This window comes from Numenius arquata, chromosome 3, assembly GCF_964106895.1.
Source record: "Numenius arquata chromosome 3, bNumArq3.hap1.1, whole genome shotgun sequence".
NCBI classification, from domain to species: Eukaryota; Metazoa; Chordata; class Aves; order Charadriiformes; family Scolopacidae; genus Numenius; species Numenius arquata.
This window is the reverse complement of record NC_133578.1, coordinates 23,168,429-23,194,076: the sequence shown is the minus strand read 5'-3', so window position 1 is coordinate 23,194,076 and position 25,648 is coordinate 23,168,429. Positions and strand designations below refer to the sequence as shown.

Sequence of the window (25,648 nt, the reverse complement as noted above, 5' to 3'; positions counted from 1 at the left end):
GCTCTCTATAAAAACAGTATATTGCTTCCATTATAGTTGGACATTTGCATTAAAACACAAATACTTTCTTTGCTTATCTGTGTTCCTGGCTTGAGGCCAGTAGCTTTACTGCCTTGTATTAGTTGCAGCATAATCTAAAATAGAGGCTGAATAAAATAATTGACCAAGAATATAGCTTCAGATAATATTGTCTGTGTGCCCCACTCTGTCTTTCCCTTTTCTGTCTCTCCCTAGGGGAAAAGCAGTTATCTTCCTTATGCTAAATCCAGTTCCTATCCACAGCAATCATGTAAATCTTGGCATCAGTCTCACAGCAGAATAAAAAGTCAAATCAGCAGGAAACTTCCACATAAGAGCAACAGGCAGTCCCAGGAGGAAGAAAAACTCAACAAAACCAAAATCCTCTCAAACTCTTCCATTTATTTTCTCTCAAAAATAAGAGTTCTACTCATTAGAAACACTCAGGTTTTCTTGTAATTTTTAAGATAATATGGCTTCAAAGAATAACAACTCATTGTTAGCAAGCTTGCCAGCCTTTCAAAGCCTTTTATTTCAAAGCTTCTTTCTGAATAAACAAATCTATAAAGAGAACAAATTGAAGTTTCTGCTTTTCCAAGTGTTTTACATAGAGGCTACACAAGCTGTCTTCTCTCAAAGTGGGTCAGACCTCAAACTGTAGCTTTAAAGTAATGAAAAATTGTTGGATGTAGCTGGTGGGATGGATTTTATGTTTTTTACATACAGACTGACTCTGTATGTAAAGCCACAAAAAATATTTTTAATTGGAGATTCGATATGTTAGATCAAAACCCCAAGGTATTCTTTATTATTACCGTTCCACATATTCAAAAATATTACTAGTAATTTGATTAGGCGTATTTTAAATGTTTAGACATAGGCAAAGGAAGACTACGTATAATACAAATAACTATTACATATACATGTTGACAACATAATAAAACTAAAAGTGTGGTTGGTAATATAATCTGAATTTGTACATATTGGACTGATGTACAAAATGTCTTTGTATCCAGTTATTACTTTCCACAAGAGCTTACTTCAGAGTGAATTAGCCCTTAAGGCATTAGGAGGAACTGTCTTATTGAGACCAAACTGACTTGCCCTCCCCAAAAGGAGAGAATGATTACCAGGGTTATAAAACAGAGAAAACATACTCAGAGATAGAAAGATTTTCTTTGCTAGAGTAGAGATTCAGAGAATACCGAGTTAGGAAGAACTGGAGAAGGGAGTTTTGAATTAGAAAGAAATGTTATTTAGTCAGTGGAGCACGTGTACCTCAGTGGCTTAGAAAGCTTAATGTTAGTAAGTGCAAAATAATGGAATTTGTAGGGAAAATGTGAAGAAATGTCTGAACTCTCATAGGATTGTAATCACCTCTTAACTTAGGAAGGAGACCTGGGCATTGCTGTGAAGAGCTCAAACCAGGTGTAGATTCCCCAATCGAGGCTCCTATATTCATTTCTGTGTTAGGACCTGAGTAACAATTGAAAATTACAGAGGCTGAAACAGGGTACACAAGACTCCCCGATGACTGGCGTAGGCTTACAAAGGAAGAAATCAAAATAAGCACTGTATGTAATTCTGTGCCAGAATATTTGACTTTATAGAAAAAGCAGGTAGAGAGTACGGGTACAGTCAGACTGGAATGACATCGAGCTCCACTGTCTCTGAAGTCCGCTAAAAACTCTGGAAGCAACTCTTACTTAAAGATACCTTTTTTTCAAAGCAGAGTAACACTACTGTGGGAATTTGAGCCCCTGTTGGCATGGGAATGGCTGACTGCCTGTATTGCCTGTGTATATTCTCTCATTTATTTGAGGATAGGATAGCAGTGCTTAGGTCCATATGTGAACTCTTTTTGAGCAAAATGCTGCTTTTGGTTATACACTCACAGTCTCGTGGGTCAGCAAATTCTTTCCAAGCTTTTGCAATGCCACTGGCAGGGTCCCACTGCTTGGTAGCAGAGAACAGTTCATCCAAGTCCATGTATAACGGTGCTACGTTTGCTGGGCAGTGGTTGTTATTTTCAGTCACCAGCTGTATAACTGTCAGTACAGACAAAAGAGCTAGGAAGTTTTCTAGTACAGCATTTTGAAAGCTGCTGCAGTTTAGTTTTGCTAAAGGCCCTTCCAACTTCTGCTTATGCTATGCAATAAAATGGGGACAAGATCCATCTCCTGATTTACACTGCTACAAACTTTAAGAAGCATATTCACACATTTCCAGCTGCTACTCTTATGAGGTATGGAGACCTGTGAAGTGATGGTATCATTTTGTAGCACTCTGTAAACACAGGAAAAAAAAAAGTGCTTTATTTTTATTGAGCAACTGTCCAGCAAACATCTTTGTTCACTCCATGCACCTCGTCCTTTATTTGTGAATTATAACTAAAACGTAACTTTAAGGCTTTTTAAGCAAAGTATTTCCATAGAACCATATGAAGAGAAAAAATAGTTATAAATGGAGAAGCCACTTCCTGTCCACCACAAATACTTGATGAGGACTGATCTATCCACTTCAGAGCACAGGCTGAGTATATATGCTGTCAGGGAGCAATGAGGGCTTGCCAGGAGCAGGGCAGGCACGGAAATCTATGCCACAGTGATCTATGAGCTATGCCTTAACTGCAACAGCAATTGATGTTTTTAACAAAAAGATCAACCACTCAAGCTGAGTTGCCAGGATAATACCTATAGTGGAGGTCTTTTAACATAGAACTTCTACCAGATCCAATAGTCATAGAAATAATGAGAATAATGTCCTGGAGAATCAGAATTACACTGAATTTTGCCACTTTGTTGACCTAAACGTGAACACTAAGCTTTGTGAAAAAGCACAGTACCCTGTCTACATCAGTACTCCCACTGTTACTAACACCATGAGATCACTGCCATAGCTATAGGAGACAAAATATTTTCCAGTACAGCTTGAGAGGATAGGTAAGCAAGTTGGATCAAAAACTAGCACTAGCGTACTGTGTACAAAGTAGCTTTCAGTAGTACTGAAATGGAAGTACATTCAGTGGAATATATCAGAAAACATGCTTACAAAGTCAGTGCCCACAAATAGTGTAAATTAGAACAGAAGCTGTTAGCACGTACCAGAGGGGAGAACTTTAATTTTTGGTTGTTTGAAATTGGCACTAATGTTCACTTCATCAGGGTCACATTTTACATGAGACTGAAAGATCAAATGGCAAAAGTACTGGAAGTTCCTGTTTTTTTCTAATTCTTGTTGCTTTTGTATCTTGTATGTGAGCTTATCCCTAAACTTTCATGCTGTTATATTCTCTTTGTTGCATCTTTTAACTAAGTTTGTTGCTCGCACTGAAGTTAGAAACTGCAGTTTAATAAGTCTGTGGTAGAGCACAATAAAGAACGATTTCCAACATCAGAGATGAAGAAATACTGTATTTTAAGTGGGCCTTTTAACAGAATATCAAACTAAATATACAAATTCTGATATGACCGTGTGTTTATGTCTACTAACCTTGTAATTTTATTTTATGGCAGATGACTCATCATATTGTATCATCTAAAGCAATGATAGACTCGCACCTGCCAAAGGCCATTTTGGTAGTGCTTGCCACCTAGTGGATTACTGCTTGTATTGAAAGGAATCATCTGGTACAAAAATATTTGAAAATATGCTTATTAATCACGTTATTTAATGATATCCTGCTGACGTTGAGTACCACTAGATGGAAATTTTTTTTGTTGGAGTAAAATGCTAGTGAAAACTGAAATGAAAATTGCAAACATTTTCACAACTTTTATCCTTTTTCTGGTAGCTCTGTTTCTAGCTGTTGCTTGACTTGGCGATAGTCAAAAGATGGAATTTGAGAGCCAATGAGTAGTCACTATACATGCCATGGACTCAACTGTAAACTCAAACCCCAAGCTAATGTATGTTGGTTGGTTGCCTATGATGACATTATTTGGCAAACATAAGTGAGCTCACTGACATTTATACCAGTTATTTCTACTTCTGCTATTGGAGTTAGATGTGGCCTTGTCATTTTTGTTATAACAAAAGTTCTGATATGTGTACAATAGAAACTGGATTTTCTCAACTTTACCTCTTCTCTTAGCCGCATCACTTGGAATGGCTGTCATCCATTTTTTTGACCTGGACTTCAGTCTCTTCCTCTATAGTGATTTACCCTTCATTACTGCCCACTATTCTTACTGACATCAAAAGTGTTGCTCATACCGTAACACAATGCAAGAATCTGTACTTAAGTTACAAGGGTTCCATCAACTACTGGCAAAAAAATACTCCTCCACACAAATGCAATACTCCTCCAAAATTTTTACATCTCTCTTTCAAATGTGAATACAATTGATCTTTTATTGAAGTTCGTAATAATCAATGTATTGAAAAAATATGGACTATTTTGCGAGAACTTTCCCCAAAAAATCCGGTCTACAGGAGACAGGTAAGAGAAGTTATTAGTAACCGGGAATTGTCAGGTTTGAATACAGCAAGTTTTCCACTATACTGATGATTATAACAGTATTTTCTACTCTTCCGTGATGATGATGATGATGGAGGAAAGTTTTAGCCAACAGCTATATGATATTCAGGAATAATCAGTTTATGCTTTACACTTTTAGAAGACTTCCCAGTTAATCTTACTAAACTCAAGATTCCATGGGGGCAAAACCTTTCCTCTGTGTTCAGTCTGGCTGTTACTTACCTGAGTGTATTCGGATCTTACAGCACATTATGAGACCATCACATATCAGAATTTATGATCTTCCCTTATTTGCTGTGGCAATCTTATGACTGAGGATAGTTTTGGGTTTTTTTCCCCTCTAAAGCCTCTTTGGTTTTTTTCGTCCCCTCTTTCTTCCCTTATGGGGAATTTCTGTTATGATCAGAAGGTGAAATACAGTGATTTCTTTATACCGTGAATTCCTTCACTTTCCACTATGTACTGATTATCCTTCTAACACTACAGATTGTATAAATTTCATCAGGAAGATCATCAGGAATACTTGGAATTAAGAAATACTTAAGAAATTTTGTACCTCTATCCTCCTGTCTGTTTTCAAAAGTAATCATAGGAATAATTTGATCTTTTGCCAAATTTAGAAAGTTGTCTTTCAGTACCATAATATAAATCTGTACTCATTGGTATCATAAGCTTGAAAAATCATTTTTATTAACATACAAAAAAAGGATAAGGAAAATAGACATTGTAATTAAACATTTGCTTTCATCTACAAATAAGTACTGTGAGTAATAAAACAATAAAATAAGTCTTTAAGTTCTTGTGAACAGTTAGAAACAAAAGAATTAGAAACAAAAGAAAGAGTGTTCTGAAATAGAAAATCTTTGGCAATATCTTTTAGTCTCTCAATAAAATTTCCATGTAAACAAGTAATCCATATTTACAATATCATATGCAATCTTCTTGGTTACATGTAGTAGGAAGTGTACATGTAATTACTGTACATTCAGTTTTAAAATCTAATTTGCACCATCATTTCTCAGTTTTATTACTGTTGTAAAAAAACACTGTTCTGCTTCTGTGCACAGTGTGGCATGAGAGCATGTAAATACGTTAAAAAAATTTTTTTTCAGGCATCTTAAAAAAATAGCACTTTTAATGTTAGGTTTTGTAACTTCCTATGTTGTTATAGGAATCCAAACTTGGAATGTAAGCTCTACAATCATGTCCCTGTAAAGACAACAATGTAGAAGATTTCAAAACATGCAGAAAACTTCTGATAAAAAAGCTAGAGTTCTACCTTCCATTTATACCTTTGAAAATACACCTTTTTATTTCCCGTGTTGCTACTATTACACATAAATACAGGTAAGAAAAGTTGCATGAAAGGAAGGTTAATGGAAGGCCACTTTGAGAAGCAGCTTTAGGAATATGTTTTTTTCCAGAGAAAATTACTCTCCAAAGTCCTATGTATTTTTATTTAGCACTTGAACTAACCTCATATGTTGCACGGATACTTAAAGACCTTTTTAATCATGTAAGAACAGAAGGCAAAAGTCTATAGCATGTCATCTGTTTTGAATTGCACACACCAAGGTTGAGCAAGGTTTAGGAGCTCACAGCTACCGCATCTCACGGGGACCTTCAAAGGCCAGAACAGCCAGAAGCCCACAGTTCACACACATGAGATATCACTGATGATGATAATTTCCCAGAATGGAATCTTCCAGCTCCCACTGAGTTTCTACTATCACATTTAACCTCTAAGTTGAAAAACAAAAATACAGTCTGGGAGACTACCCTCAAAAGGCTGCTAATCCTTGATTTTCAATTAGTTTTCTATCATCAGAATAGGGAAGTAAAGAAATGCCACCATTCTTTTTCAAGTATCATTACCCTTGAACAGTATGTGGAATAAAAAGGAAAACAGAGGGCATACTGGTTACTATAGCTTAACTTTAACAGCATATAGAACCATTCACCTAAAAGCTGTTGATTTCAACACATCCAAGTCAGTGTTGTAACAAATGAAATCACAGATTTTGTGGGCTTTTTTTTTTCCCCAATATACTGTAGAGTTTCTTCCAGAACAACCTTTAGACAAGTGACGACCTTTCACACAAACACAGTCTTTAATTAGATGACTTAGTACTATGCAAGGATTGAATGAGCTCATTTTCACAGGTGGATGGGACACAGTAACAGGCCAATACATACCAACCTAAAATGCTGTTGCCTGTGTGAGTGCGGTATAGAAAGCTAGCACAGTAAATTACTAGAACAGTTGAGTTCATTTCTTCACTTCACCTGTTAATCTTTCAAAAGTGTTAATACAGTGTCTCTCACAAAGACTAAACATGCATCCACCACCAAGGTGCTTACTGATTTCACCAAAAAAGCAGACTTGTCGAACAGAACATAATGAGATCAGAAGAAAAGAAGACAGTTCAGCATTCTCCAAAAGCTACTGCAAATCCCTCTTCCTACTTAACATTCAATATATAAATTTGTAATAGGATGCATAACATAATCATGTCGTGTCAGTTGAGCACTAATGTCATGTAAAACAAGTACTTTTGTTTTTCTCTCAGATACTATCATACTATTTGGATTTTATGCTGAAGCTGCACAGAACAATTTTAGAGAAGACAGATAATTGTGGGGAACTTGAAAAACAGGGAAAAAGCTGTCTGGTCCATTGCACATAGTGGGACTGGAGGAGTGCTCACCCAATAGAATAGTATTCCTTCTGTCAGACCTGAATTCTCTAGTAAAGCATTTAAAAGCAGGTATTTTCTCAAATTAAACAATACACCAATGCTAGGTGGGTCCCAGTCATCCACAAACATATGTAAGTGAAAAGTCCTTGAGGACCAAATCGTACAGCAGAAAGGTTTTTCAAATAATTTACTATGCTAGCTTTCTGTACTGTATTCACCAAATAATTAAATGTTATTACAAATCAAATAACAGGAACTGAGGTGCTTCTTGTCAGAGAAGATCCAAAAGAACTCCTGACCAAATTTGTTTGTACTAACACAACACTGTGAACTACAAAAATTGCATATTTGCTAAAGTTTAATGTTTAAACATTCTAAAAAGCTGAAGTAGATAAAAAAAGTCTTTAAAAAAATAGAAAATTATATCCTGTCTGAAACTGTCTATAATGTATCACGAACAGTGGTAAATTTGGACTTGCAGGTTTTACAAGAGACTATAATAGAAAGGCTCATCATTTTTGACACGTGCAATCAAAATAATCTACTATAATTATTCTTCTATAGTAGTAAAAAATAAGTATTGTTTATATCTGTGAAAATAATGAATGAGCATAATACATTAATATTCCCCTTGCTAGAAAGAGCTATAAAAGTAAAGTGCCAGTAGAGACTCAAACTGCATTATTTAACACTTTAATTTAAAATTTAAAAGTCATAGTGTTTATATAGTTTGCTTATAGACTTAAGTATGTCTTCATACCTGCGACAATAATGATTTTGACACCAGTGTGGAGACACCAAAATTGGCTTTCAGTTAATGGGTAGCATTTTAATCAAATCAGAAAAGCTCAGCTGTTTCTCCCTTCAGGCTACTTTCTTCTGTGAGGTTGCAGTCTTCTCTTGTTTCTAACCTCCTAATTTCTAGGCTAGTGCGATAAATCAATAGAACAGCATAATCAAATAAAGATAGTAAAATGCTACCTTCTGGGATAAAAGGAAGACTTGGTTTTAGTGATACATATTTTTCTAAGTGTATATCTATAGCTTTCCAAATAAGGCAAATTCTGCATTTGGATGTCTTATAATTTCTTTAGCTTTCAGTAACGATCGCATATAATCCAAAGCCAAATGTTTTCTGTATCCAGTATATTTGGTAGAGTTGGTTAAAAGTCAACAGATTGGTTCTGACTAAAAAAACCCAAAACATAGAAGTTTTTAAAGGAAACATAACATTTAACAAAGTTTTCATTCAAACTTTCATTTCTTTTTTTGAATTCAACATTTTAGACTAAACATTTTACTGGTGCAACTCTGCACCAGTAAGTGCTGATTGACCTCAAATCCCATAGAACTTAGTAGCTGGTGAGGGGGTTAATCAGCTTGAGAAATCAGGGCTTTAAAAAAAGGTGAACATTACCAGAAAAATTTTGTGTGACCAACTAAATTCTGCTGTCTGGTATGCCTCATGACTCTGATTCATAGCATGCAAAATCACTCAGAGCAAAATTTAGCCTCAATCTCGTTAATTTTTCATAACTATAAAAGATATAAGCATTAAATAAAGGAGTGATATGGAAAACTTTTTCCAATTATGTGATTTTCCCATTATGTGATGTCATTCCCACTCTCGACTTTTAAATGAGGACTGAGCATGAACCAATATAATATGTTTGGGACCTACTGGAATTTAAATTCATATGCAGAAAACTTGAGTATCTTTGAGCAAGCCATACTGAAAATAAAATCCCAACCTATTTATATATCAATATAACTAAATTAGAAGGGGGGCCTGGCAGTATAATAGTACTGTTATTCTGTGTATTTTCTTTACATAGTTGATCGTTGGCCTGCTTCGTCAAGTTTGAGGTTTTGCTTTCTGGCTGCTTCACTATTGATCCTCAGATCAGATTTATCTGCATTACTACCGTCTGTCATTGTGGATTCTGCTTCTGTGCCTTCGGGAGTCCCTCCAATGGGCCGCAGAACTTTAGCATTCTCCTCTGGGGGGCGCTTCCAATGGGACCTGCTTGCCATCCACAAAATAAGTGCACCAAATATGACAAGCAAGAGACCAAGACAGTTGACAAAAGTTGCCTCTGGTGGGGAGGCACTATATGCAGGATTTTTCCTTTGGAAGGGAAAAAAAAAAAAAAAGGTCAGTTGTTTTAAAGACAGTCCTGGTCTAAAACCAGCAGTCTCCTGCTGGGTAGGAGGTCTTTTAAAACAAACCAAACCAAAACAATGGCCCAACACTAGATGGTTATTATTCTGTGTAAATGGAAGTACAGTTTGCAATGAATAACCTTAATAAACAAATGGGAAAAAAATACTTACAATGAAAAGATAAGCTTTTCTGTGATTCCCATGAGAGCTGTTGCAATCACTGTTGCAAAGATGGTAAGACCCGAATAAACATGTATTGGCATGAGAGCTGCTCGGAGAGGAACTGGAGCAAAAGGGAGCAGAAAGACAGCGAAACCCAAGAAGAGCTAAACACAAAACAGAACCATGGTTAAAGCTATATGGGAAGCAATCTGTACTTCTCAAGCAGAATAAAAATCATCATAAAAATTCCATTTTGAGATGTCTTCAGGTACAAATTGGCAAAGAATTGGCATTTTTATTTCTGAATGTGTTTCCCTTCAAAACCAAAGCAATCATTCTGGATTAGCACCTGGGAAGCAGACATATTTTATAAATAATGCCACCTCTATCAGTGCCCAAACTTACTCATAATGCTAAAACTGCAACCAAACTAAGTACTGGAAACACAAGTTTTCGGTGTCACTTATTCAGTAATATATTAAAGGTGTGAGTAGCTACCTTTTTACAGTCCCTTCAAGTCCTGTCCTCTGCTTCTGTTACAGATTGACACATAAATGAAGATGAGAAGGCAGTCTAACTGACTTGAGTGGACTAAATAATTTTACCTTGTTAGTGTTTTAGTTTTAAATTAATGTACATGTCTTTAGAAGGGCCTTGGTCTCTTAAGATACCAATCAGTTGGCATTTACAGAGTGAAGACATGTGTGGGTGGTGTGACATTATTCAGGGGACATGAGTCCTCCCATTAGTGCTAATTTTGTGAAGGGCGATAACCCACCGTGTCGCATGGTTTCAGTTACAGTCATATTGAGGCCCAGTCAAGTTGAGGCTGCATCCCTTCTGCAGCTTGTTCTACCGTTACTCACTCCTGCTGCTAAATTAGAAGTAGTGCATGAATTTATATTTCATCTTGCTTTAAATTCCAGTCTTAGGCCTTGTTTTGTCTTTCCATGGTGGATTAAAGAGCCTGGTATTTTCTCCCTGCAAAGCTTTTTAATACACCATAATCAAGTCATGTCTTAATCTTCTTTAGATCTGCTGAACAGTTGGAGCTCTTTAAGTCTTTCACTGGAAGATAGTTTTTCCAGCTCTCAAATTACTTTTCCAGATTTTCTTTGCTTTTTTTCTTTTCATTTTTTTACATTTGAAAAAATGTATTCCATAGTATTTTATATTAGTGTCGCTAATGCCATATATGGATGTTAAAATAATCTCTTATTAGAGAATTGACTTCTCCTGTTGTCACAGCATTGTGAGAATTCATTTTGAGCCTCATGTAGTCTTTGAGTACTTCTCTCCAGAGGCATTGCTTTGAAGAGACAGTCTTCATTTTTCATTTCTGCCCTACTTTTTTTTATGTCCTTGTGCTATACTGTATTAACATACATTTGGCTTAATACTATATATTTACACTATTGTTCCTCTAGGTATAGTATAGTGTGAGCATCCCCCCCCCAATAACTTTTCAGTTCTGAGATTGACATGCCATTTCTGGCAAATGCCAAGTGTCTTCTCTATTAACAGAGATACTACTTTATTACTATTTTTTAAAAATAGTGCTCAATTACTTAACAAACATGAGTCTCTATCTGGAGACGTACATCCCAGTTTGGAGGAAGTAACACCACAGACACTACAGGAAGTAACACCATTGACAAGAAAGGCAAGGCATTAAGTGTCATTGATCATGTTTATAGTAGCAAAATGAAAAGTAGAATTAAGATCTTATTTGCAATTCCTTATCTTAACCATTAGAAAAAAAATGCTGATGCTCAGTATAGTGGCAGCACAGATAACTGAAATAACTGCATTATTAGGACAAGGAAAATCTTAACATTGTTCCTTCTTATTCAACTATAAAGAACATACTCAACAATGTTGCAATATGCTTTCTTTTTTTTCTAAGTGTTAAAAACACTATTTCAACACTATTTCTTGTACCTCAGCCTGAACAGTGAAGGATAAAAGTCCAGAACCCAAATCCCTCAGCTGGGGATCTTCTGTGCTTGAACACCAGATAATTAAGTATTTTTTTTTTTCTTCTTAGTGTTTTGGCAAAACAATTAAGAATCACAATTTGAAGGAACAAGATAAATTTCCATAGTGTGATAACACAATATATGGAATACAGAATGCATATGCACAAACATCACATCTGTATGTGTACACTAAATGTCAGGGCCTGCCTTCTCCTGTGCCAAATGCAAAATATACTGTTAGCTCATTTCAGATTATGATAACTCTAATCCTCTGCCAATGGGAGCAGCTAAAAGCAATCCTCTGCCAATGGGAGCAGCTAAAAGCATGCACATGAACATTTATCAAAGTTTGCTGATTCAGGAAAACTGGTTAGCCAGTAGTAGCTCATTCAGATATCAGATCCTTTAGATCTGCACTGCTCCCTGCTGCACTTGTTCTGCTGATAAACAAAAATCTTGAGGCCAAGAAGTGACTACTTAAAATTACGATAACTGGAAAAAAAGAAAAACTATTACCTCATTTGAGACTTCCTAATAAAAGTTCTAACTGTATTTAAATATGCTGCCAACAAACCAAATCACTTCCTTTAACTTCAGCAATTTATAGAGCTTAGAAACACTGAATAGTAAATAAACTGCCATTATCCCAGCAAATAAACAAAATGCTTTAAAATACAAGATCCAGTATTTGCACATTTACATGCTGATTTGCCAAATCACAGAATATAAAATGGGTATCCCAGCAGTTAGAGTGTATTACTGAGGGACTATTGTCCCTGAATTACTCAACACATTCTTCAAATTTACAACCTGTTTATAAATACAGTTAGATTCTGACCTGGAGAGAGTAAAATATAACAGCAGTCAGCCCAATCCAGCTGTGCAGACTGTACATGTTAGGAATGTTCCTGGCATTGTGGAATTCAAACACAGCTACCATAGAAACAATTGCAAGAATCATAGCTATGGTATTTAGTCCAGCATGTATGAACTTCATTAGGAGTTTGCTGCACTTCCAGGTCCAGGGCAACCTGTACACAATAATAGCTGAAGAAAGAACAGAAACAAGATTTTACATCTTATAAGATAACTTCTCTCAGATTTTAATAGTCATACATCATTCAGATAGTTTCATTGTAAATTACAGGAAAATCCAACCTTTAATCATCTAAAAAAGTCTATTTAAAGGCTTTTTCTCCTACACATAGCATAGCATATTCCAAATATACAACTGAGGCTTAAATACAGCTTTTCAGGAGACTTCTTCCTAATTTTAAAAAAAATTAAGTGTGTTTAAAAAAAAGAACAGTAAACAACTTGATGTTGTCTTTTGCTTATTCCTTAAATTGATCTAAGAGGGATTCTGCATAGGATTTTGATTTTACTGCTACTGGTCACCTTGGAGGAATAGGGCACAATTCTTATATCCAGAAGACTACCTACTGAGAAAGTGTGTAAGATTATTTTTTATTATTTATTCTCTTTGCCAACTTTGGATAATGCTATTCTCTAATTCTGTAGATATTTATATGACTATCTATTGCATTGATATTAATAGGTCTACTTTAAATGGGAAAATGCTACGCAGCATAAGGGAATCATAATCTTACTCTTAAGAGACAAAGGGTTTTGCCAACTGCAACTCTTCTCACACTGTCAGATGAATGTAAGGGGTTTTTTGCCTACATTTGCAGGCAACTCTAGCAGATAGCGTTTTGTCCATTCTGAACAAAACAATTTCTAGTGATCTAACTCCAGATGGTCCATAAGAATAACTTAGCCCAGAGCTGCTTCTTGCCAAGCTTTCCTCAAGGTCCCCACTGCTCCTTCCCTGCCACAACTGTCCCCTGCCTATCGGATGACCCAGGTGCTTCCCACAGGGGACACACAGAGACCAGATTAGATCACTGAAGCACCAGGTACATCTGACTGCAAACTAGGTAGTAATTCTGGATGTGTGACAGCACATAAGTATATTCAGGTAACAGGAGATAAATATTTATGAGAACACCTGATCACTTGACCAACAAAGGCTGATGCCTACATCCATAATGTCTTGCCTGGGCAAAAAGACTGAGCTCCGTTCATCTGATTCATCACACTCTCATTTAAAGTTTCTGCTTATGAAATTACATTCAGATCTTTATATATAATTAGCTATATTAAAACAAAAGAATAAGAATATATGCAGGTTTTTAAAAAAGTTCCTGTTCCAAACATTAAGAAATAGATGTGCACCAGAAAAAAAAATTACCTGATAAGTGCAAAGATTAAGAATTTACTTAAGTGATTCTCATGTGCCTTTCACATTCCTTCTCCATAACCCTAGGTTTTTATACAAAAAGCATAGGTTATGGAAAACAAATACAATATTAATTCTTTATGTTGTGATGAAGAATAATAAACGACAAATTAATTTCAAAGTTCTGTTTGTCTTTTTCTTTTTTTTTTTTTTAACTTGGATGCATGCCAGGAAATACAGTACTACACTAAATAATTCACAAAGAAAACACTGTTCACAAGCGAAATTTCCAGACTATGATCAGATTTTAAATCAATGTATGCTTTTACATACCGTGTGAAAATATAATACTGGAATGAAAGCGTCCCTGAGAATATTTAAATATATATAGCACTTAGGTAGTTCTCAGCTTTCTACTTTTACAAAGTAACAATAGTAAATCTTACAAAATCAGGAAGGTAGAAGCCTTGTTTTTAAGATGGTTTGGCAGTAATCAGTCTCTATGACATAGGTATTATTCAGCACACCAAGCTCATGATCACCTCCAACAGTTCCCCAAAAGTTATACGATAGTCTTATATCTTGTTAATATTGAAATAGATGCCTTCATCAGGCTAATGTTAATCAACTTAGTACTAATGATTATGATTTCCAGTTCTGTAAAGCAGGTATGCCAAAAGGCCCCAAACAAGCCTCAACGTCCCATGAGGATATTCCCAGTAAATCCTCCTTGCTCCATCTCACTGTACAGCTCATAGTATTGTCAATAATTATTCCAAGCACAGCAGAGTACTGGACTCTGCATGTCTTGAATTAACTTGATGCGCATAGGTCCTGGTCTCAGTTTTCAGTCTTTGACCTCAGAGAGTCAAGTCCAAGCTAAAATTTTTGTATAACATTTTTCTTTGATGCATAAAATGCTGTCATCTAGTTGATTTAACTTCCAAAATCACTATCAAACTCCTTAGTCTCTCATCTATGTAGTCTCAGATCTCTATCTGGGATTAATTTTGTGATGAATTTTGTGGGCTGTTTCCCATAAACAATATGATGGAAAAGTAAGGAATACAGCAACGGTTTGGACACTTGCTAACCATACCATGCATTAGCATGTTACATGCCACAGCCCAGGACATATAGAACAATAGTACAATTTGGTTTAATCCTCTTTCTGTGAGGGCTCTGAAGTTATGCAACTGCAACTTGAGCAGATCTGACTGTTTGTCGCTGTGAAAAGACAAAGTCCCATTTCCCCACCACCTCTTTTGTTCCAGTTCTGGGTGCTTCCCCTTGTCTTTGTCATAACTGGTGGTTTTCTGACCAGAGGAGGAAGCAAGACAATCTGGGGAACAAAGCAGAGAGGAGGAGGAAGATTCTGCTTTCAGTGGTGCAAGGTCTTAAAAACTGACTCAGACATGATGTGTAATTTCATCTCAAAATTAAAATAGCCTGGGTTAAAAGCACATACACAGTTACAGCATTTTTAGTGGTGACATGCTAAAGCAGTCCTGTGAAGAACTTTCTCTAGGTACAGCACGTCTACTTCTATTAAGAGATTTGATAGTCTAGGCATCCTTAGACACAGCTTCTTCACTCAAATCTCACTCCTGTTTTGAGCTCTGATTTTAAATCACATCATGTAGAGCCGAGAGATCTTGCAATATCTTGTATGCAGCATGGGACACCTGTTCTTTGCCAAATGTACAAAGCAAAATTCTAGAGTTAGCTCTCTGGTATTTCTGACTGGCACATGCTTCACGTGCTGTAGGGAGGGGTCATGGATTACTCATGAGATGACTTCCACCTTAGAAGGAGCACGGCGTGGTTCTGTGAGCGCACTGGGGCTGCACGGCACAGCACCTCACAGCTGCCAGAAGGGAATGTTCCTCTGCACTCCTCCTGTTTCCTCTCCTGCTCCTTCTTGGCTGATCCTGTTGCTTACCTTTGGCAAGCTCTGAATGCCCACTAGATTCTTTGGGCACCACTTTAACACCACAATGGACAAGTGCCCATATATGATTTCAAATGGACTCAAACTAAGCTGCCTCTTCAGAAGTTGCCTGTGATGAGACCTTTGCAGCTCTGCAGTCATTTGCCCTTCCAGTTCTTGAGAATTCTGCAGCCCATTGGATGTTAGAAACTCCAGCAATTAGCTATTTTGCCTTTGAACAGATGTTTTGTTATGTTTGAAGCAGAGGTAATCATGTTTGACAGATAATTCAGGACAAGCATCTTTAGATGTGATTTCAAGATGAAAGACTATGCTTACTTTAAAATATATTTGCATTCCTTCTCCTTGGTCTTGCACATTGTCCACCATCTCCCTTCTCCCATCTATGGCACTTCTGAGACCCTTTGTGCAGGCAATTCTACTTTCTATTCCAGCAAAAACTGTACTTGGGGTGGGTGGGTGCTTGTTTTCTGCTAGGTGAGTTAATTCGTTTATGCAAGGGCCAGAGCTGGCACAAACCAACCCCAGTAGAAACATGAAGTCTGAGTCAAGGAGAAAGCTGAAAGGGAGAAGTGGAAGAAAAAAGGAATATTTCAGCCACAGTGAGCTGTTAGATTGTATCCCCCACCTAGGTAATTGCATCCATACAGATGCAATTTAATTGACTCTGTAACACCACACAGTAATGTGGCAGACCAGAATTCTTTTGCTTACTTTTCTCTGTAAGAACTCTTAAGCAACATTCCTATTGTACTCCTTTATTAATGTACTGCTGACGTTAGGCTACATCCTCATGTTTTAAGCCTGTTAAAATACAAGTTATGTGATATTTATAAGTCATATATGAAGAGGAATATTAACTTTGCAAGCATCTTCCATGGTTTATAGTGTCAACCTACAACTTTATTGTATAGAGTTTATATGTGACTCATAAGCAGAAGAAGAGTGATCTGAGGATGGGAGACAAAGAGTACTGCACCCTCCTTGTTCTGACTCACTCTTTATTCAATCTTCCACAACCCCAAAACCCACCGTGCTGCTCCTCGGTCTGCAACAGAGATTGTCACATCTCTGTAGAGAAAAATATTCTTTTATTGGGTAAGTAATGGCAAATCCTCAAAAAACATTTATTCCACGTTATATCATGGTTGGTCTCATAATTACTCCTTTTGGAGAAAACGAAACGTTATCACTTGCAGGCCAAACACGAACCAGTATACAAATACTCCTTTGGAGCATGCTGTCTACATTCATTGTTTAACATTTCTACATGTAGAATATGATAGAATTCCTTACTTACTTATTTAGCCCATTCTATCACACTACTATTTAATGGATTGAGAGCAGCCCTGAGGAGAAGGACTTGGGGTGGTGGTGGATGAGAAGCTCAACATGAGCCGGCAATGTGCACTTGCAGCCCAGAAAGCCAATTGCATCCTGGGATGCATCAAAAGAAGTGTGGGCAGCAGGTTGAGGAAGGTGATTCTGCCCATCTACTCTGCTCTGGTGAGACCCCACCTGGAGTAGTGTGTCCAGCTCTGGAGTCCTCAGCATAAGAAGGACATGGACTTGTTGGATTGTGTCCAGTGGAGGGCCACGAAGATGATCAGAGGGCTGGAGAACCTCTCCTATGAAGACAGGCTGAGAGAGTTGGGGTTGTTCAGCCTGGAGAAGAGAAGGGTCCAGGGAGACCTTATAGCAGCCTTCCAGTACCTAAAGGGGGCCTACAGGAGAGATGGGGAGGGACTCTTTATCAGGGAGTGGAGTGATAGGATGAGGGGTAACTGTTTTAAACTGAAAGAGGGGAGATTTAGATTAGCTATTAGGAAGAAATTCTTTACTGTGAGGGTGGTGAGGCACTGGAACAGGTTGCCCAGAGAAGCTGTGGATGCCCCATCCCTGGAAGTGTTTGAGTCCAGGCTGGATGGGGCTTTGAGCAGCCTGGTCTAGTGGGACCCATACCATTGGGTCCCACTTCCAAACCAAACCATTCTATGATTCTATTTCTTCAAGCCGTTCTTAAAACTCACTTTTCCCTCATGTTTTATTCGTATCTTATTCTTTTCAAAAATGTTGCTGTGCTAATGCACACACAGACTTTTATTGCCTGTGCTTTTCCCACTTTAAGCCTAGAAAATCATCTGGACAATTATTGTGCACTGACAGTGTTTTGTCAGGTATCATTTACCTATAGGTGCTGATCCACAAATAGTAAGTATTAATATTAACATGCCTACAGCTTTTTCATTTGATTGACAAGATATATACAACACTTTTATCAGGGCACATCTACTTTCCAATATGCACATTATTATAGTCTTCCCTTCTACCTCCTACAGACCAACAATACATTTATATCCTTTGTATAGACTTTAATGAACTCAAGAAACAGTTGATAAACAAATTTAACCACAATATTTATGACCTATTCCTTTCTACTTTTAACTACTTAAAGACTTCTTTTTCTTTTATGTCTGCAAAGAGGTATCCTGTTCCCCAGTCTCATCCAAATTACTTCAAATTCAATGGCAGACTTCTGTCAACCAAATTTGAATCAGATTCACGGTGGTATCTTAATCTGTTGATATTTCTTCTGATTTACCACAATACTCCTTCAGTCTCTGATTTTGCTTTTCTTGTTGTATAATAGGATTTCCTCCCCAAACAATGTTCTGTTATCACTGTATTCCTTGCATACGTTCCTCTTTTTTTTTTTTAGCTACCTTAAACTTCCATTTACTTTACATCTGTCCTTAGCTACACAAGGCTTGGGGCAACATCATTACTCTGTGACACGGGGAAAAACTGAATTTCAGAGGGAAAAAAAAAAGAAGATGCCTAGGAAAAAGCTGCAGAAAACCTCCCCCCGTTTTCTTCAAAAGGTCTATGCTTATATAAAAAACAGTAGTTTGATCACAGATCAAAAGTAATACAGTTCTTAGTGAAGTCATCCAGGTGTTTTTCATTAATTATTTGTAGCCTGAAATTACTTTTCCTATTGAGCAATATTATGTAAAACAACTTCAAAATATTGTTCATTGCTCAACAGTAATTTGTAACTTGAAGCCACAAAGCTGAGAACACACCCCTCTCCCATTGAAAAAATGAAATTTGCAGTGTATGTTCAAATCACAACATTCCCTTCATAGCCAGAACTAGAGAGCCGCACACTCCTCCTGCATCTTCCAACCTCTGACTGGCTGGGCTCCTGCGGAAGAGCGAGCAGGGGAGCGAGCACACATGTGATGCAAACAACATGTTCCCCTGGAATCAATGTCCGGATGTGCTGGACAAGTTTTCTGGCTGGATGAACGCAATGTATCATTCAGCGGTGAAGCAGATGTAAATAAGGTTATTAAAAATGAAATTCTAAGTTTGTCTAGACAAAATTCAAGTTTATCTTCTATTACAAAGAAAAAAGTACTCCTGCTTATATTTATACTGTAAGTCCCCAGAGGTTCTTCATTACTTAAGAACAGTAAAATCTGCCCTGTCCTCTCCCTGTCAAAGTCCGTGGTAAAACCGTGGGCGAATTTCCACTGCTCTCTGCAGTACTTAGCTGCCCTTCTTGGAGCTGTTACTAATGTTTCACTTAGTTCTATTCACACTGAAAGTAGCAACAATTTTCTCACTGACTTGATAAAAAATTCCTGTTGGAAGGTGTTATCTCTGTCAAATTTCTAGTTTTAATGCCATTAGCATAAGTTGACCCTCCCAAATTTCAGGATTTTTAAGGTACAGTCCAGTGCCCTTATTTTTCAAATATTTAGCTCTAGTTTAAATATATTCACAGGCTAGATAAGCACCTCTATGGTGCTCTATCATTATCTGCTTTTTAAACATTACTAAGAACATTTTATTTTTCTTTCCTAAATTGATGCTGTTTATCAACTACAGTGTGTGTAATTTAGTTGTTATCTTGGAATTAGCCAATTATGCTAACAGCTAAAGCACAGTTGACACTCCAGTATTCCTGTTGGCCTTAAGGAACAACCCGTGCACTTAAGACCTAACATACTAATTGCGTGGGATGGAAAAAAAAAGATGCTGTTCATGTTTTAAGTCTAATGGGAAACATTTAAAAGCCAGTTCAAGGCTGAATTGTGTGCAATCAAAAGTTCATACACTCAATTAAAAAAACCAACCAACCAAAAACCAACAAAAAAACCGAAACAAAACCCACCACTGCATCATAATCATGGTATGTTATTTAGGAAACAGAATTAAGAATGAAGTTTAAAAGATATATTTTACAAAACAATTTGTGCTAAGTCTGGGCTGATGAATTGCATTTTAAGGATGCTCCTGGTGCTACATTTTCTCTGGCACAAACCCCGTTCCTGGATCTAGCTTCAGTGGTACTGCTCTTTCCTTTCTCCTCTTGGGACGTGGGAGGGAGCCAAAAGAGAGGCTTTCCTCGGGCAGCGTTTCTGGCATCTCGGTTCTCGACTCCCATAAAACCCAGGCTGACTGGGAAAACACACCTCGCAAGCGCTGCTCCAAGTGCGAGGCGATGCCAGGCCAGGGTAAACAAGTGCTTGCAGGGGAAAAAAAAACCACCCCACACCACATAGAGCACTTTCGGCTTATTACAAGGGACTCTTTGTCCCTTCCCGAGGAGCGCTGGTTTCCCTAAACGGCTCCGGCCGTACACGGCGGCTGCTGCGCTCCCGCTGTCACCCGCCACCGGCCGCCCCCGCTCCCCCGCATCTCCCGGCCCGCTGCCTGTCCCCACCCCCTCCCGGTCCCGGTCCCGGTCCCTTGACGCACCGATGCCCTGGATGAAGACGAAGCCCGTGATGATGAGGACGGGGTGCCAGTTGAACTCCCGCGGGCTGCCGTCCCAGCTCAGCCCTTCGCGGTAGTGGAAGACCCAGACGAGGGAGAAGACGACCGAGACGAAGCCGACCAGCAGCGCCGAGACCAGCAGCGCCAAGAACCGCCCGTAGTCCTCCATCTTCCGAGCCCCGAGCACGGCAGCGAGCGCCCCGAAGGAGGGGCCGGGCGGGCGGGGTCGGGCCCGGGCCCGGGGCCGGGCGGGCGGTGCCAGCCGCGGCTCTCCGCGCCCCTCCGCCCTGCCCGGCGTCGGGCCGGCCTCCCTCGGCCGTCTCAGCCCTGCCTCTTCACCGGGAGGGTGTTGCGTTTAATTTGTGTGTGTGTGTGAGCCTGTCCCCTGCCAAAGCGCCGGCCGCGGGGCGCTCCCCGCTCCCCCCGGCGCTGGAGCTGGTGTTGGCGGGTCTTGTGCAAGCGGGCTGGGGTGGAGTTCGGCGGGTGTGGGGAGTGAGGACACCCATGGGCCGCAGGAATTTACAGACCTGCCATAAAGATAAGCCAGCTCAGCCATAAGCACTAGCAGATAAAAGTTGGATGGCGCTGGGATGAAGAGGCAGAGAGGGCATACAGAAAACACAGAGTAGGAGCACGCATAAAGACACTGATGGACTGTACTTGGAGCATGCCTTCTGTCATGATGTTATGGTTTGAAGAACCCACAACAATTTTTTGCCATTTAGCCAATTATTCTATCAACTGATGACCCCTCCCTACCCAGGGAGGGGAATCAGGAAAAACAAAGAAACTCGAGGGTTGAAATATAAACAGATTTAATAGAATAATGATTTAATAGATGGTCAGAGGGCTGGAGCACCTCTCCTATGAAGACAGGCTGAGAGAGTTGGGGTTGTTCAGCCTGGAGAAGAGAAGGCTCCAGGGACACCTTATAGCAGCCTTCCAGTACCTACAGGGGGCTACAGGAAAGCTGGAGAGGGACTTGTTACAAGGGCATGTAGTGATAGGGCAAGGGGTAACGGCTTCAAACTGGAAGAGGGTGGATTTAGATTAGATATCGGGAAGAAATTTTTCACTATGAGTGTGGTGAGGTACTGGAACAGGTTGCCCAGGGAAGTTGTGGATGCCCCATTCCTGGAAGTGTTCAAGACCAGGCTGGATGGGGCTTTGAGCAACCTGCTCTAGTGGGAAGTGTCCCTGCCCATGGCAGGAGATTGGAACTAGATGATCTTTAAGGTCCCTTCCAACCTAAGCCATTCTATGATTCTATTCTATGAATAATACTAAATAATTAACATTAATAATACTAATGAACCAATACTGATTCTGATAAGAATATAAAATAGACAAGGACTATACTCAGCCAATTCTATCAGCAGGAAGCTGTGCACTCCCACCAGTGGACAGCAAATGTCGGACACTGTGAGCGCAATGGCTTTGGGAGGAAGGGAAGGCCTCAGGGGTCCAGCAATGGGGCAACGCATTCTCAGGATCAAAGCCATCAAGGGAGAGAGATATTCACAGCAAACTTTCTAATTTATATTGAATGTGATGTTCATGGTATGAAATAATCCTGTTGCATGGCCTGGGTCAAGTGCTGAGGTCTCGGTCCTCCTTGTCCCTGCACCTGGCAAGGCTCAAAAACACTGAGACCTTGAACCCCACATAGCCTCGTTGGCTATAACGTAAGTATTTTCACAAATTCAGACAGTAGGATCTTCTAAAAATGCAATTTTCCCTAGTATGAGAAGAGATCTTACTGAAAAGTGAAATTACTGAAAGAGAAATTAATCCTGTGTTGCTCAGACCAGGACATACGATCATCCCCTTCCCATTGGATTCACTGAGAGCTGTAAACGTAAAACAGATACTAACCAGTTTCATATACGGACTCTGGCCTAAGCAGGCAGGAATATTTGAGCATTGTTCTGTTGAATAGCATCAAATACATCAAATGCCCACTAGCTAAGAAAGGGGGCACACAAACTTTAATACAATTCCAACTGGTATGGAAAGGCACATTGCAGGGAAGTTATAGAGGAAAACAGTAGAAAACAAAACAGAATTGCAAAAGAGACAACAGGCAACCATAGCCAAAAATATAACTTGATAGATTAGACCAGTTTTGTCAAATCATGTATTCAATTGCTTTTTCCCTTGCTGTAGAACATTCAGATGGCTCTGAAGCCTGTCAGCTGTGGTAGGAGGATATGCCCAAACGTATATTCAGTGCTGCTTTCCTGGTGTTTGATTAGCTTACTTTTGAAATGGATATAGTGTCAAAATACGTATGAATTATAAATTCATTAATTGATTGAGAGAAAAAAAATACTATTCACTCTGGCTAGTCTTTGAGCTGTCTGGTATCTCATGCTCAAACTGAGGTTTAAAAAAGTGAAAGGAAACATTTTTATGGAACTTAAAATAGTTTCAGTAGAGTATCTGCCAATTCAAACCCGGTACTTACTAAAGTGTTGGAAACATCTACATGGAGACGTGAAGACCAAGCCAGGTTGGAGTGTGATGCAAATATATTTCTTCATTATTCTTTCTAATCTCCTAAAAATAGATGTTGGACTCTGACATTTTAAAGGAAAACTTGACTTGTAAAATGATGTTTAGCTTTAATTTGCATGGATTTGGTGTGGCCTGCTCTCAGGATTTACGTGGTTGCTCATTCTAGTGACAATGGTAACTAGAACATTGTCACTGTTAAGTTTCACAAGTCACAGCATCTCCAAGCCCTGACTCTTCTGATGAATGCAGTCATGCATGAACTTCCAAGGGTGCCAGATTATTATAGGTTTATGAGGCAAGCAGGTCATCTCAATATTATGGTCATAAAAATTTTACTAAGTTTCCTCTGGATTGCTTAAATGAAGTGAATCTTTCTATTCTTTACTTGCAAACCAGCATATAATAAATCTGTAAATCTGCCTCCTTATGCACAAAAAATGTCATGTGGCTTAAACAGCATACATGATCAATTTTGGGGTATTTTTACCTGTTAAAAATATCTTTTTCTCTACTTCTCTGGAATCCTTTACTCATCATCTTTAAAACAATCAAATAATCTCTGTTATATTTTCAAAAATGTAGTGTTTTTTTAAAGAGTGCCATAAAACCTTCAGATTTATGTTGAAGTCCTACAGATCACAAAGGGTCAGTTTCGTAGTGCTTGCTGGTCAGTTCCATTCAGGGAATCGAAAAACTACTACAGATAATTCGAAAAAAAAAAAAAAAAGGCCTCAAAATGTGTCCATTCTTTCCAGTAATATGAGCTGGTCTAATAAAATGTCTTTTGTCTCCATATAGATTACAAACTAATGTAAAATAAACATTTATTTTAATCTACCTTCTGTGAACCTAAATCTCCAAATTGAAAATACTTCCAGATCCCACTGATTTCCACAAGCTTTGATTACATCCAGTCACCCCGACAGTCCCACATAGGAACCTTCTACCCAAATGGATTTTACTTATGCTTAAAACTATGTATCTCAGAAGACTTTGATGAATTCCTTTAGTTCAAAGTGGTGTACCCTGTTAAAGCAGCCAATAACAGAGCAAACACAGAATTTTATTGAACTGAAAAATGAAGCCCAGTTTTGCCAGCTAACCGTGAACAAGTTGTAGAATGGAATTGAAGAAACGTGGAAGCTTACAGAGTGTTAAATAAATCAAACCTGAACAAAGTGCAAAATAAATTGTTAGACAAAGTGAAATGTACTTTATGGAACATCTGTAATGCAGAAGAGATTTCAGAGAGCACAATTAGTAACTCCTGCCTATATTTCTCCTTGTTTCCCCGTTATTCCATCTCTTCTTTCCGCACTTGATACATCTGTCAGATCGGTATGGAATCAGAAGCAATCTTCAGCACAGCCACGATGTCCGAGGGGATTGCATGTTTACGTGGGGGTGGGAACTGGACATCATACAGCTGACTGCTGAGGCCTGAATTACGCATTTGATAATCTGTTTGCAACATAAACTCCCACTGGCATGAAAATGAAATTAGGCTGTATGGGGCTGTCGCTCCTCTTGGGTCAGTGAATACCTGCTTTTGTTAACCATTACTGTGGACAGGTGCCACAGCATTTCGCACTCTCTATTCTTTCCCAGAGCCTCCGTCTCCTAGAGCGTGCGGACGCGTTTCCAGGAGGGCACCAACTCTGTCAGTGTGGTGTTCTCTCATCGCAGCTCCGCTGGGACATCACCTAATATGCACTCCTTTCTTTGGGTTGCTGCGTTGTCAGGTGTAGGAGTAGGATGGCTGCGGCTTCAGACCTGGAAGAACCCACAAAATAGACAGGCAAAATGAGACCTACAAAACAGACAAAGATTCACGGGTTGTTTTGAAGAGGCAGCGATGGCCTCCTGCCTGTGTTGCGCCTGCGGTATGTGGCCGACTTGGCAACTTCTGTCATTGTTGCTATACCATTCATACATTTTACAGCTGCGGCTTAGACATAAATGTACATGAATGTTTATCTAAGCAACACATCATGTCACCATAGATCGTTATTTTGTGCTTCTGATGTAACTTTTTAAATATAGGAAGTGTTTCTAATTTCCAGTGACCAGTAACTGACTTGTCAGAGCTGTAGTTAGAATGAGGTTAGAGTCTTTTTTACCAGCTGCAACTTTATCTCTGTTTTTCCATGCTGCATTGAAGATCCAAACCTTAGAACAGGACATTCCAGACCAGTTACAGTGTTCCTCAAACCATTTGGATGAGTTTTTCAGAAGCCTGATGGCTGTTCACCTTGTAAACAAAACTGCTGTGAGAGTCCAGTGGAAGCTTTAGAAATATCCCCTCAGAAGTTATCTTACCAGGAGTAATACTGACAAATGAGTTTAAGTAATTAGTGTTTGAATGGCAGTAACAAACCAGAATTATCCTTTTACTCTTTTTTGGCACCAAGTTACATGTCTAAGAGGCAGAACCATTTGACCTTTACTATCGAGGGTGCCACTAATTTATCTTCGCAAAAATTGTGACTATTGAATGGGGCCCTTCCTAGAAATAATCCTTACTTTCCCAGAGAGAGCTTTCACTGAGCTAGAAAAAGGTAGATAGTGCAGCTTTTGTCCATAATTCTATACTGGTTATAGGCCAGTCATTATTACCTGTGCAATGAAACTCTTTATTGTGCTCCAGTC

At 38.7% G+C, this 25,648-nt stretch overlaps 1 protein-coding gene across 1 annotated transcript; it reads right to left on the bottom strand.

Annotated features, from left to right (window-relative positions):
• Window positions 1-5,164: 5,164 nt before the first annotated feature.
• CYBRD1 (cytochrome b reductase 1) lies at window positions 5,165-20,663 on the bottom strand. Its single transcript, XM_074145309.1, has 4 exons — window positions 20,465-20,663; window positions 12,340-12,548; window positions 9,532-9,686; window positions 5,165-9,325 (listed from the first exon to the last, which is right to left on the bottom strand). Exons 1-4 carry the CDS (start codon window positions 20,649-20,651, stop codon window positions 9,025-9,027), a joined length of 852 nt encoding a protein of 283 aa, XP_074001410.1. The 5' UTR covers window positions 20,652-20,663; the 3' UTR covers window positions 5,165-9,024.
• Between the last annotated feature and the right edge of the window lie 4,985 nt (window positions 20,664-25,648).